This window comes from Diorhabda sublineata, chromosome 6 (genome assembly GCF_026230105.1).
Source record: "Diorhabda sublineata isolate icDioSubl1.1 chromosome 6, icDioSubl1.1, whole genome shotgun sequence".
Lineage (NCBI taxonomy): Eukaryota > Metazoa > Arthropoda > Insecta > Coleoptera > Chrysomelidae > Diorhabda > Diorhabda sublineata.
This window is the reverse complement of record NC_079479.1, coordinates 24,416,874-24,432,314: the sequence shown is the minus strand read 5'-3', so window position 1 is coordinate 24,432,314 and position 15,441 is coordinate 24,416,874. Positions and strand designations below refer to the sequence as shown.

The 15,441-nt window shown below is 32.7% G+C and overlaps 1 protein-coding gene across 6 annotated transcripts in view; it reads left to right on the top strand.

Moving 5' to 3' along the window:
- The window catches only part of LOC130445940 (calcium-transporting ATPase sarcoplasmic/endoplasmic reticulum type), a 52,621-nt gene that overhangs the window by 364 nt on the left and 36,816 nt on the right, over window positions 1–15,441 (top strand). For 4 of the 6 annotated variants that reach the window (XM_056781857.1, XM_056781856.1, XM_056781852.1 and 1 more), the window contains exon 2: window positions 969–1,104. In XM_056781857.1, coding sequence (XP_056637835.1) covers window positions 987–1,104 — 118 coding nt within the window. In that variant the 5' untranslated portion in view covers window positions 969–986. Of the gene's footprint in view, window positions 1–231; window positions 756–968; window positions 1,105–15,441 lie in introns of those variants that run through there. The other 2 variants (XM_056781858.1, XM_056781853.1) reach the window with 2 other exon arrangements.

The window sequence follows — 15,441 nt, the reverse complement described above, 5'->3', positions numbered from 1 at the left end:
GCGGGAACCCACACTTCTTTTTACCGAAACACTTGCCAAAAATATGGAGATAAGTGTGCTATAACGGTAGCTAGTAGATTGGCATCTAGCCCAATACCGGGCCATTCCTAAAATAAAACAACTTTGTACCAAAGTCGACGCATTACTAAAATAATATCTGGATTTATTTCTAATAATTATTATCATTGTAACCCCAGAGTTATTTAAAAGATTCCGCCGCTAGGATCACGTGACATTAAATTTTGCTGTCGCGCCAATCGGGTACGTCCACATGCCACATGCGTACCACTAATAAATTTGATGTTTGTAGAAGTTGCAAATTATTTACATTTTTTAAAATAAACGCTAGAAAAATACTTCTCTACATATTTTTTTCATATAGAATAAATAAATGAACTATTGTAAATACAAACTTCAACTTATTGTATTAATAAAAATTTAGTTAGTTATAAAAATAAAGCGCATGTCATGTTATATCAAGAACGTGGCGTTTGTTAGAGCTAGTTTCCACACAATCAGAAATTAGAACCGTGTAGTGAACAGTGTTAGAAACTATAAGGGTTTTAGGACTTTTAATATATAATTTTGTTGTTAGAAAATGATTACTATGTATAATTCAATTAGTTGTACTTGAGAAAAAAAAATTTAACTATAACTCTCAAATAATATTACTTGCAAAATTGTGACAGTGCAAAATCAAAAATTTTGAGGTTATAATTTACTTTGTACTTACACGTTTTTTTTAATAGTAAACGGTGAGTAGATACCATTAATTATTGATATACATCCAACAATCATTTTTAAAATAAAATCGTCATTACTTTATTTCCATAATTAAAATGGAATTGCAAAATTTGGGAAACTTATTCATATGGGAATTTATGAACACTACATTTTATTCACTACAGTAAACAAATGTTAATTCAATTGATTTATTTTACAATTTCATATAATAGTTTTTCTTTTAGAAGTGACACTCGGGCGCTATGGAAGACGGCCACACCAAAACGGTTGAAGAAGTGTTAAGGTACTTCGATACTGATGTTGATCGTGGTCTTTCTCTCGACCAAGTTAAGAAAAATCAAGAAAAATATGGACCTAATGGTAAGTTTTTTCAAATTTATAAAACGATTTTTTAGAAACTACTGTTGTATACAAAATATAGAAAAAAAATACTGTTTTGAAATTATAATTGGCAATAAATAAATTATTTTCATGAAAAATATATTCCATTAGATGGATTTAAGCAAGTGATTAATTATTATTATACAGGATATTAAAAAAAGTCACCAAAATAGAAGAAATTCAATCAATAAACAAACTTTTAGTCTTAGGTGTAACTGTAATCAGGTTTTCCAAACAGCCTAGTAAAAAATCTGAATTAATTGGGATAAAGATGAATAATAAATAATAAGTATCTCAAATTTAAATTTATCGTAGTATATGTTCATGTATTATTTTTTTTGCGTCTATATTGAATTATTTGTTCGTCATTCTTTTCTCTGACATCCATCTCTAGTTTTTCAAATTATGTATGACTGTTTATTGTGTACTTTGGGTCTTCAAGATTCCTATAAGACATTTCTTATTCCTTGAGATGTTTGTGAACTTTAAAAAGGCTTTTGATAATATCAACAGGAAACCAACAGAGCAGGCGATGAGAAAAATGGGGATCTCCTCAAAGCTTATTAAGTTGGTAAATATAACGATGAACAACTCTAAGGTCAAAATTTAGACAGAGAGGTGTTTACAGTACAAAGGGGGTCCCTCAATGTCTCTGTTAAACATTACAATAGACGGAATAATACATGAGATAGTGGGAGAGACAAAATACTACGCAGATAGTAGGGCAAGGGATAAGAAAAACTTATGTGCCTGTCCGAGAAGGACGAGGAGGATATTCAAATAAGAGAGAAAGATCTTAAGGAAGATAATAGGACCTGTCAAGACTTATCTAACATACCTAAGAAAATTATTGAACCACATGATCAAGAATGAGCTGAAAGATGGTAATATATTTACAGTTTTAAAGATCCAAAGGTTTAAATCGTTTGAACATATACGAAGAAGATATCTGAAAGCCTTGATATAGAAGTTAGCAGAGTGGAAGCCAGCCATAGTCCCAAAGGATGCTGGCGACAACAAGTAATACAGGATATTGCAGGGAGAAGGGGTTATGAACTGGAGACAAGTCGTGGAGGATAGAGAAAAGTAGAACAGGATAGAGAGGGAAGCAAGCAAGAAGCTGTAACAGTTAGAGAGGGTGATTCACCTCAAAAGATGAATTCACAGAGCCTAAAAGGGCGGCTATCATCAGCAATGGATGTAAGTCAAATATATATTGCACTGAACTACTACCATCTAATTTCAGTGCCTTTGGAAATATCTTCCCAAGTACATTCTTTTTCAAAAATATAGTTTACTTTAAGTGCTTCCCTGATTCTTTAAATCACTTCTGCCTCTTGAATTTTCATTGCTTTGTATGTCTAGACCTTAATATTGAACGTATTTCGTTAATTTTGATTATAAAGTTTACTTCTTGTTCCCCCATAACAATAATCATATTTATATATAATCTTTATAGTTTTAATTTGCAACCTTAGTTTGCCCACTGGAGACTTTTTCTCAAGAAGTGAAATTTGGCCTCAGTTAGAGTATATAAATAACTTGTACTTAGATGGGGTGAACAATTAATATCAAAGTGGACGCATACATATGCCATTATATTATGTCAGATCCCAGGGCAACTATTAAAAAACCAAAGGTGTGTAATTTATTAATTTCTTACCCAGCTTCATTTTTAACCTCAAAAGAGTTAAGCAGATCTGTTTCATTGGAACCTAAGATTTCCTCTTCATCATTATTTTCTGCATCTACCTCTTCGTAATTGTGCTTACTTATTTTCTTGGCAGTTTAGTGCATCAATTTCCAATTATAATTTTTTTTTATTGTGAATCCAGCCAAATTTATTAAATGTCCTCTCAGTGGCAGCAGATGTTACTGGTGCGTTAAGAATTTTTATTGCAGTTTCCTCTAACACACAGTAAACGATTTATGTGATTGTTGCTTTCCAGTCCTTCCCACATAAACTGTTTGGACCAAATTCCTCGCTTGTCTCTGGTATCAGCTAAGTTTTCTCTTACTTGAAGTACATCTAACCCCGCGTGCTTTGCTGTTTCTTATATGAAGCTTACAGCCTCAAGCATCTTAACAGCATTTTGTTTAAAATCTTGTGCAGCTGAATCAGGAAGATTAGTTGTGAAGTGAATTGGTACCATGCCAAATTTCTTTTGAATTTCGTTAAAATTGCCTTCTCTTCTATAGTGGAGAGGATGGAAGAATCTCAATGAAAATGTTTACCTATAAAACATCATTGAAAATTCTATTCTTTATTTCTGGCTTAGGGTATGTTTTCATAAATGCCCAAACATTGGACGATTAAAAGGCTTTGGGTAAATTCCCAGGCTTTTGCCTATTTTACAACCAGCACTAGTTGGATCTTTCGTTGCAGCTAACTCCAACCTGGCAGCTGCAGAACTGCAAAAAAAAAATAAGATAAGCGAGCGGGAACACAAATAGAAATTAGTGAAAAATGATAGTCTGGTTAAAATATGGAAAATACGAAAATAATCAAACAAAATTTGATTGAAATAAAAAGAAATCATGATAGATAATTGAAATTTTGTGAGCACTATGTATAAAAATCAAAATTAAAAAGAAAAATTCACCCGCAAATATAATAAACACAAATAAATCACTACAAATCTTCTAAATTTTTATTTGATTTTAATCTTGGTTAGGCGTTGTAGAATGTAAATAGAGGACATTTTAGAAATGACATGGAGTTTTATTGAATTTTTCGAATTGAGAGGAAGGTCGACAACAAATTAATTTCTTTGAAAACTTTATAATTAAAACAGAAGTGACTACTGAGACACAATAATTGAACAAAAGAAAATAATAACAGGCCTAATGGCATGTTACATATTCCTGTTTCTGTTATAAAGTTATGTTTTAAGCAAAAATACCTATTTTCATATCCTAATTGTTTTAGTTTACAATTTTTTTATTTTTTTCGATATATTTTGGACTGGCTTCTCGTTTTATGTCTATTGTTTATATACATTCTGTAGTTTTTTTTGTTTATTTTTATTTTAAACTATTAGAATATTTCACAATTTCTTTCTAGTTCAATTTATTTAGATTTGTAAAGTGTTGCATACACTTTGGAATGTTTTTTTTCTTTTCATTCTATGTCATTAACTTTAACAGTTATGGTTGTTAGCCTCCTGTTTTGTATTGGATTTGTTTGTAGATCAAAATGAGGCAGATTTATTGTACTTTTAGATAAATTTACACTATAATTAGACTATTTCTTAGTAGATGAACAACTTATATTTCATACACTGCTTTTTATGTTATTAGTACTAAATTTTAACAATTTAGTAAAAAATACACATTTTCAATCATCACTTATCAAATTTAAAATCAAATCATATCAGATCATATTTTTCAGGGAAAATTTTATGATTAATAATCAGGGATTATCATGTTTGTTTATTTATTAATAAATTTTGATTACAACAAATAGAATGTTGTTAAACTGATGAAAATGTGAATTCCCATATTTATAATACTGTTTTAACAGTATTAAATATTCTTTGGACTTTCTGATATGTATAAAAGCTATTGACAAACTTCACGTGTCTAATAAATCAGTTTCTGATCTATAAAAGGTGCCCATGGACGACCAACTCATTGGTTGATTTCTTGTGTTTGTTTTAAACATTCAATTTGTGTTTGCCATTTATTTACTTCTTCTTGTTCAACTCTAGTAGAGTAAAAACTGTCGCATAAATTAATCTGTCAGTATATTGATCCCATTTACTACTTACTATTTATTTTACCATGCACTTAACCTAATCAAGAAAACTTCTTCAATATAAAATGTCAGAAACAATACTAAATAGGAACTTGGGGTAATATTTATAACATAAATACAGTTTTCTACTACATACTATGTAGTAGAAATCCCCCTCGACCTTCGGTATCTGAAGATGATAACGAAACGTGTGTTATATATTGCCAATGACATAGTTACGCACCTTATTCGCCTGACTTGGACCCATGTGACTTTTTCTCATTTTCAAGTATGAAAGAACACAAAGTCCACAAAGAATTAAAAAAATTGCTTCCACGTTATTGAACTGCTTTGGTTATTGTATGAATTTGTGTCTCATTAGATTCTAGAGCTGTAACCGTGTGGATAATCGGCTTTATCAGTTCTATTATTTTGTCAATTTTCACCCAGAAATCATCATCCCCGAGAATCTTCTTCTTTATTTCTGGTTTAAGATATGATTACAAAAATGCTCAAATGTTGGACTGGGCAAATTCCCTGGCATTTGCCCTTTTTATAAAAGGTCAGTGCATTGGGCTTTTTCCGGGTCCGTATCACCAGCATTGGTTGAATCCTTGGTTGCAGCTAACTCCAACCTTGCAGCTGTAGAAGTACGAACAAAAAAATGAAATAAGGAGGGGGCGGAAACACAAATGTGAATTAGTAAAAATTGAACGAGTAGGTAGAACAGATCTGGATAAAAAGGAGCTTATGCTCGAATTAGGAACTTGTGGTAATATTTAACATACATGATAACGAAACGCGTGTTATATATTTTAAATAACATAATTACGCACCTTATTCGTCTGACCTGGACCCGTGTAAGTTTTTCTCTTTTCCACGTATGAAAGAAAACCGATGCCATAATATTGAGAGTTAACAAAAACAAAGATTGAACTGAAAGTTATTTTTACAGATAAATACAAAAAAAAATGGTTCGGCAGTAGATGCACAGGCAGAACTATTTTCACCGACAAATCTCCGCTTGCAATTTTTCTACTTATCTTCGAAAAAAAAAAATAATTTCAAAGAAAAAGTTTTTAAACAAAAAATGAAGCTCATAAAAAACTCTACAAAAAAGGTTGTATACATTTTTTAGGTAAATTTATTATTTTGGCTGTTATGAAAGACGTGTTCTGAAATATCCGAAATTAAATATTTTTGGATCCTCCCTCGTAAAAATGTTTCGATTATGTAGTTCACATTAGCTAAAAACAAGTAGCAAAAACATCTATCTGTGTAATCTGTAAAATGTATATAAATAACATATAAAAACTCGCACGTGTAGAATAAATAGATTTAGGTCTACACTCGTTATTCAATGGTTGAAACGATGCCACCTACTCTTCTTAGAATTTCTATTAAAACGATAGACTATAGAATGAATGCTCTTACAATGTTCAGGAAGTCTTTTCAGTCACTTTCGATTGTGAAAGTGTAAAATATTTATTATCAATCGATTTCAACTTAAAGTTCTACTTAGTCGGACAGATCGAAATTTATCGCGTTTAAATTTATATTGAACGAATGTATACAGTTTAGTGGCCATTTTGTTTTATTTAAACAAAAAATAAGAGTGATACAAGCTACGTAATGGAATAAGAACGTGAATTGAAACATAATTCTTGTTGTATCAGATTTTCTTACGAATAAAAACTTTACTTTGTCTGCCAGATCAAAAATATCGCGTTTAAATTTATATTGAACGAATGTATACGGTTTAGTGGCCATTTTGTTTTGTTTGAACAAAAAATAAGAGTGATAGGAGCAAAGTAATGGAACATGAACGAGATTGAAAACATTCTTGTTGTATTAAATTTTCTTACGCATAATTGTGATAATATATTCATAATTATCGCTAACGATAACGAAATCACGTTTCAAGGCTAACAGAGACGTGTGCTGGAAATCGAATTCAAAGAAGGAAGCATTTCGGTTTAATCCACTGTTAATATCGTGTCGTAAAACTAAAAGTCAACGTATATCGTTTTCAATACAATCTCTTATTTATTTTTGATTCAAATTCAAACAATCTTCGCTTAATATATTCTCATTGAATTCTTTATGTTAACAAATACTACCTTGAAAATATTTTAGTGTACGTACGAGGGTGAGTCGATAAGATTTCACTGATATTGCTATGCTATTAAGAGATCTTTTATATATATATATATATATATATATATATATATATATATATATATAAACCGAAAAAATTATAAGTAATTATAGTCTAAACTGATCTAAACATCAAAATGTAGAACACATTTTTTTATCATACGTACAAGGACTTTCTTATCAATTATAAAATTATTGTAGTAAGTGAAAAATCAGATATAAATATAAAGGACATCAAAATATTCCACTGAACTAAAATATGAAACACCAAAAAACTAACATAGGTGATAATAAATTTGGTACACCCATGAGTATTCGGCAGATTCGCCTCAGCTACAATCTTTCAAGCAGAGATATGTGCATTTATACCTTTAGGGTGTTACAAGCTAATGATTGACTATGTCAAGCTTGTGTAGGTGCCTGGATACTTTTGGTGTCCAGAGAAATAAAATTTGGAGAAGTGGAAACTTGGAGACAGAATCAATCAACACAAAGGACATCAGATAAGGCTCGATTATTGGTATACGCACCTCAACACGATACGAATCACGCAAGATATTCAATGACCAAGACGAAAAGGTGACGTTGGCCAGAACTAATTTAATTTTTTTTCAAAATTCCTCAAACTTTGACTCATAATTTTTCCTCTTCGTCTTGATAGAGGTTTCTTCACTGCCACCCTATCGAAAAGGCGAGTTCTTAATTTCTTTTCACTGTAGTTAAAGGCAGATTCCTAGATTCATTGATCTAATCTGTTACCTCTAGGCCCGTGAAACGTCGATCAATACATTTATTTTCAGCGGTTGTGGTTTTTCGAGGCCACCCAGAATGTTTTCTGTTACCAAAACTGGGATGTATACTTTCGTTGGATGTATATTTTTTCACATTGTAGTCTACGGTACGTCGACGTATTTTTAATTTCATCCATTTTATAACTTGCAAGTAGGAATTTGCGAGAACGATTTAACAATTCGTATAGGAACTTCACAAAAAGTTGTTTTGGTCCAAAAAGTATAAATATGTAACAGTGCGCTCTTGCGTTTCATAAGGCTAACTGGTACTAAACTACAATCATAAACACCTAAGAGATAATTCACAAATAATAAACAAATCAGTGTATTATTTTGAATGGGGTGGGCATAAACTTTTGGCCGGTGGTGTATATTGTCAAAAAAATAATAATTTCATATTAAAAATATAAAAACTTCAGTTACAAAAATCTACAATTTATATAAAACAAGATAAAATATCAATTAATGATAAACAAAATATAAAAAAGTTGATGTTCATCAATTTTTTCATCATACCTCACATTATATCGTTTTGTTGAAATTTTTAATGCAGGTTTTTTTTGATTTTAATATTATTTTCCACTGATACTTTTATTGAAAGCTGTAAAATTTTTCACTACAGTCTAACTTTGGGGAGGAGGATACGATGATTATAGATTACTCTCATATATAGAAGTTAATAAAAATTGAACATAAACATGCTGTAAGAGTGTTAAGAAATATGTGGCTATAAATAAGTACTTAATTTATTTAAAGAATCGAAATATTATCGAAATTTGTGGGAACAACGTCACAGTACTCAAAAAAAAACCGTGAAGTGTTTCTATGGAATTTAAAGCGTATAGATTATTATACAACTTTATACTCAAAAAAGATTTTGTCAAGAATCTGACGTAATGAAATAATAGTAATTTAGCTGCCATTTTTCGACTTTAAATAATAAAAAAAAAACAAATGCCAATGCTATGTCGAAAGACAAACAAAGGTGTACTAAATATAGACCAATACTACGTCTGGGATATGTACAAGTCACTAGTAACCTAATTACTTTGCCAAACAATTTAAAAAAAAAATAAATAGACGACACTTGTAAATTGTGACCCAAGCAGAAGCTCGAAAATAAATAAAATTAGATGATATTATAAGTCTAACAAACTAAAACAGAAATTAGTTAGGTATAATATACAGGCTGTTTCGGGACTTCGGGAGTGAGTAAATGACGTGAAACTAATGCTGCGACAAACAAATTTTCTTATACGAGTTACAGGCGTTTCAACTTGCGGGCCATCCTTAAAGCCTGGCGCAAGATTATCAACATTTGGCTGATGCCACCGACTAAAATAAGCCTATAAACTCGTTCTAATTGATTTCACGAAATATCGATAAAATAATACTAGCAGTGAATAAGCTAGCGGGGTCTATAAAAGCCTTGAAAACCGGAAAAAGACGGGAATTTCGCAGAACCATGGAAAACCTGGTATTCGACGGGAATTTTCTAATAAACCGGGAATTTTAAGTAACTTTGTGTGAGATAAATAGGCAAGTTTGTGTTGGTATAACTAAAAAAAAAATGTTGCTGTTTTTCAAAAAATTCATTCACTATATCCGCACTTGAAAAAAAAATCATATTTTCTCTAAAATGTGTTTTAAAACCGTAGAAAAGCCTTTGGAGATTAAACTAATATAGGCTGAAGTAGCATTCTTCCAGTCCTTATCCCAAGAAATAGAACAATTCCTTGGAAATTTTTAAAATTATTGACCCTTAACTCGATTTCTTTATGAAGACCTGATTTCGGTTCTGAATAACTTAATGAGACATTTTCAACGATGTAGATGAAATGGTTTATTCTACAACCATTAAAAAAGTGGAAGATATCGATTTAGAGAATGCCGCAAAGCTGCTTTGAAGAAATGCATTGGGGTCAAAGATAAGGTCACAGCAAGTATTGTAGACACCGAGGTATATGTTGAATCCATGATAGTTTTATTAGTTTATGGAAGATCCACATTTCAAAAGCCTCGAGTCTGTTCATGTTCACTGTGTGCACGTACGCCTTTACAAAACGATGTATTTTCAAATTTTTAGAAAAATGCCCCTTAACATTCAAATTAAGTAAAGTAATAAATTTCCTTAATCCCAATAAGACTGGCAGACCAGACATTGGAAGAAGCAGACAGTTTCTTGTTATAACATTTTAATTGTATCAATCTCTGGTTGCATTTCTTCTTCTTCTTCAACGTATTGTAGGCATTAGGCGGCGTGTAGAGTCCAACTTGTCATTCTTGAGATGTTGATATCCATGAATCCAACCATCTTTTTTGAGGTCTTCCTAAAGGTCGTCGCATCCCTGGTTTACCTCTCGTGCGATCTTTGCTAATCTTTCTCTGGTCATCCTGTCCACGTGTTGGTTCCAAGCTCTTCTAAGTGTACGTCTCCATCTAACTATGTCTTCCACCTCACATTCATGTCTTATGTTTGTGTTTCTCTTTCTGTCTCTTAGTGTGTACCCGCATATGTTTTTGAGTTTTTTATTTCTGTTGTTCGATTGATGTTTTTAGTTCTTTTGTTGACCGCTCTTGTCTCTATAGCATATGTCAATATGGGTCTAACGTAGGTTTTGTATATTTTTGTCATACTGATATTATGACATTAACTGTTCTATAGTTTTATTTTCTAGGGCGAGTTTGCACCTCATTGACTCTTTAAAGGTGACAAGGGTTTTAGTTTTTGAAGTGGAGACTTGCATGTTAAAGGTTTTTCTTCTTTTCGTACAGTTGTTCGAAATAGGTTTTACTGTGGGACCCGTCAATCTGTTGTGTCTGTGTGTATTCTACTATTTTATGTCTTCTCCTTCTTAGCATTCTCCATACCTTTTTTGTGCTCCGTATAGGCTATGCTCCATTTCAGAGGTTAAGTTTTCCCAGAAGCTTCGTTTTATGTTTCTGATTTCTGTGTTAACTCTATTTCTTGTTTGAATGTAGTGGTTCTTTTCTTCGGGTGTTTTGTTTTGGCCAAAGCTTTCACTTCCGGTGTATACCATTGTTTCCTTCGACTGTTTTTCCTCATTCCTACTTTCCTTTCTTAGGCCTAGCGCCTCAATAGCTGCGTCGGAAATATTCGTTTTTATCTTTTTAAAACACGTCTCTGTATCGTCCTGTTCTTTAATGTTGTTTGCTTCGATTTTTTGAGTTAGACGAGTTTGTTATAGGGCTTTTGTTGTTGGGTCCCTAATGGGCGGATTCACACCAAGTCAAGATCACTGCCTCGGGATCTCAATGAGAGTGTTCTCACTGGCGGGCTCGGTACGGTAGTTAAACGAGTTGTCTGGTTTCTTTTTCTTCGGTACGTTTAGCCGTAGTTTACAAACAACTAGGAAATGGTCAGATCCTATATTCGCGGAGGTCACGCTTTTTGGATTTGAAAAACAATATTAATTTTCAGTATGAGTGAGAAATGAAATCATAAAAAAGTAAGTGAAAATAAATTCTGAAAGAGTCGGTCAACTATATTAGTTATAAACTATATTTAATTGACATTTGGAGGTTCTTAACGTTCTTTACATTAAGTTCGGATGCAATCGTTGTCCTTTAATTTTCATATAGTTCGGATCAATTGTATTATATAACACTGGATGGCTTCGCACTAGTTCAATCAATTTTTCTTCACGAGATTCCATTTTCCCTGTAGGCAACTGTGCGAGTGTGAAGCAGTTTCTGTGTGACATTCACGAGTGCCACATTGGCCACATCCGGCGTAGCTCTGCCTCTCAATTCGCGCGGTCCCTTTAGACAACAAGAGTTACAGAAACTGTGCTGCCCTGCACGTGTTGACTACGTCTCAACTTGCGCCCAGCCTTAATAAGATAAAAAAACAATTCCAGATGTGATAGAGTAGATGATTTTTGGTTGAAAATGATCGAAGACAGTAGTTTAAAGAAGGTGGTGCAACTTTTAATAATTTGTCACGGCAATGCGACAGCTGAGAGAGGATTTTCTGTCAATAAGGAGATTTTGGTTGAAAATTTGAAGAAGAATCACCTATAGACCAAAGATTAGTGTACGATTCTCTACAAAAGACTGATGGATTGAATAATGTAGATATTTCAAAAGTTATGTTACCCTATGGAGTACCGAGTCATTATCAAGTACCAGTATTTAAAATGGTTAAGAGCTAAGCAGATTTACGATGATATGCTTAATACCCTTGGTGATCAATGTCCTTCGTATGCGACCGTGAAAAATTGGACTGCAAGCTTCAAAAGAAGTAAATTTTCCATTGAAGATGACTGATCGGGAAGGCCAGTTTCTGTGTTAGTCTTCGAAAATATCGATGCACTTCATGACATGATTATATCAGACCGTCGAATTGGGCTAAAATAGATATCTGAAGCACTGAATATTTCATACGAACGTGTTCATCCTATAGTTCACGTCCATTTGGACATGAGAAAAATTGTTGCAAATTGGTCCCCAAATGTTTGAATGTTGACCAAAAGCGTACAAGGGTAGAAGCATCGCGTTCGATCTGTGCTCGATTTGAAAACGATGTTCACTTATTAAACCGAAATGTTACTATGGATGAGACTTGGGTACATTTCTACGATCCAAAAACAAAGCAACAATCGATGGAATGGCGACACTCTGGTTATCCAAGGCCTAAAAAGTTTCGTGTCCAAAAATCTGCTGGAAAAGTTCTTGCTTCAGTTTTTTGAGAATTGCCATGAAGTAATCATGAGTGATTTTTTGGACAAGGGTAGAATAATAACTGGAGATTACTATTCGACATTACTGACCACTCTACGGGAAAAAATTAAAGAGAAAAAACGCGGAAAGCTATCCAAAGGTGTTTTGTTTTGGCAGGATAACGCCCCTGCACACAAATCTCATGCTGCCATGAAAAAAATTCGTGATTTAGGGTTTGAATTACTAGAACACCCCCCTTATTCACCAGATTTGGTTCCGTCCGATTATCATCTCTTTTCTCTACTGAAAAAAAGTTTAAGGTCGTAAATTTTCTTAAAGTTTAAGGTCGTAAATTTTCTTCCAACGAGGAGGTAATAAAAGCTGTGGAGGTCTGGTTTGCAGAGCAAGAAGAAACGTTTTTTGAAAGGTCTAGAGACGTTGCAGGTGGTGCGCTGTAATAAATGTATCCAATTAAGAGGAGAATATGTTGAGTAATAAAATACAGTGCTTTTCAGGTAAAAGTATCCACCTTTAATAACTTTTGTAATACTGGTATTTACAAAAAATCCAAAAACACGTCAATTTATGTTGGAAGGGGCAAGCATTATGGCTTATTTAAACTTACTGGAAAAGCCACCCCCTCACCCCTAGCAGCATCCCCTTTATTTTTTTAAATTACTTTTCATATTTTTTATGTAAAATTTGGATACTCCTCTTTGAGCTGATTTCAAAAATGTATAATACTTGTAGGTTAAAGTGGTTAGTTTATGAGATAAACAATTTTTCTTTCAAGAGCACAAATTTTACTTATTATTTACTTTCACCTTATTTGCCTGTACTAAAATGGGTTGTACAACAGTTTATTCTACTTAAAAAATCCAAACAACAAAAAACTCTACTTTTTATTAAAGTTTGACATTGTCAACTAGAATTTGTAGTCACTATTGATAGTGTAATTTGATACATTATTTATTTTGTTTCTCTGAAATGGTTTACTCTTTGCAAGAAAGAATTGAAATTGTAGGTTTAACTACCAAAATAATAATTGTGCAAGAGCTGCAGCTAGAATATTTAACGAATTAGATGACGGAAGACATGCAACTCATAAGTATGTAATTCAACTGATGGAGAAATTTACCACAACAGGGTCTGTTTGCAATAAAGTGCATAAGCGAGAGGGACTCGTAAATAACGAAGCAATCCAAGTGGCAATTTTACGGCAAGTCAGCTTAGAGGCTCAACAACCCCAGTCGTTGTCAACAATAAGTAGAGCGATCGGTGTTTCATCTTCTACAGTTTTCCGAGTTCTACATAAATTCAAGTTTCACCCATACAAAGTTAAGTTGGTGCACGAGTTGAATGAAGATGATTTTGATCGTCGTCTAGAGTTTTGCGAATCAATGACGCAAATTATCAATAACAATCCACAATTGTTAAACAATATTTGCTTTTCTGATGAATGCTCATGGTCATTAAATGGCTTAGTAAGTAGGCATAATTGTAGATATTGGGCTGAAAGTGATCCACATATTATGCGTAAATTCCATACACAACATCCCCAAAAGTTAAACGTTTGGTGTGGTATCCTAGGTGACCACATTGTCGGACCTTTCTTCATCAACGGAAATTTAAATGGTGAATCATATCTTGAGTTACTCAGGGAAGGGGTTGACCCACGTATTACAACAATAATACAAAATGATGATAACCTTTCCGAAGATTTACTGGTATTTCAACAAGACGGAGCTCCCCCACACTATGCTATGCCTGTCCGACAATTTTTAAACGAAACATTCCCCGCTCGTTGGATAGGTAGAAGCGGGCAGATGATGGAGTGGCCACCTAGGTCACCGGATTTAACACCCCTAGACTTATTTTTATGGGGGTATTTAAAAACAAAAGTTTATGCTACCCAACCAGAATCTCTGGATGATTTACGAGAGAGGATAGAAAATGAGTGTCGACAATTAAATCCAGCCGTATTAAGCAATGTCAGAGAGGCATTTCAAAATAGATTATACCTTTGTATGGAAGTGAATGGTACTCATTTTGAACACTTATTGTAACTTCACAATAAATAGCACAGTTAAAAAGATTAAAGAGTTTGAACTGTTGTACAACCCATTTTAGTACAGGCAAATAAGGTGAAAGTAAATAATAAGTAAAATTTATGCTCTTAAAAGAAAAATTGTTTATCTCATAAACTAACCACTTTAACCTACAAGTATTATACATTTTTGAAATCAGCTCAAAGAGGAGTATCAAAATTTTATATAAAAAATATGACAATTAATTTAAAAAAATAAAGGGGATGCTGCTAGGGGTGAGGGGGTGGCTTTTCCAGTAAGTTTAAATAAGCCATAATGCTTGCCCCTTCCAACATAAATTGACGTGTTTTTGGATTTTTTCTAAATACCAGTATTACAAAAGTTATTAAAGGTGGATACTTTTATCTGAAAAGCACTGTATATTGACATCGAAATTTTGTTTGGTTCTATAGTAGGCTAAGAATTTTTCAATATATCCTCGTATGAGAAATGCTTATCACAAGATTTGCTGGAAACTGAAAAAAGAAAACTAGTTACTGGACTGAACAAAAAAAAACTTTAAAGACTTGCTTGCAGCAGCGAATCAAGAATTAGCTAAATTAAAAATATATACTTGTATTTTCTAAATAAATTCTCATCATTATAAAACTGTAGTAAATTCACGAAATTTCAACCTAGGAGATGTGAAAAGCAACCAATTAACGAAAATTGGATTTTCAATTTTTACTAGTGATTATGAACAGAATAAATTTATTGAATGAACTTTTTCAATAAAATTTAATAACACATCGTTGCGATTAATTTAAATTCATATCTGGAAAACGTAAAATATACAGAATATTCTAATAAATTACCGATTTGTATAAAGTGTATTTCCCAACTATCCTACCCAGAAACAGTG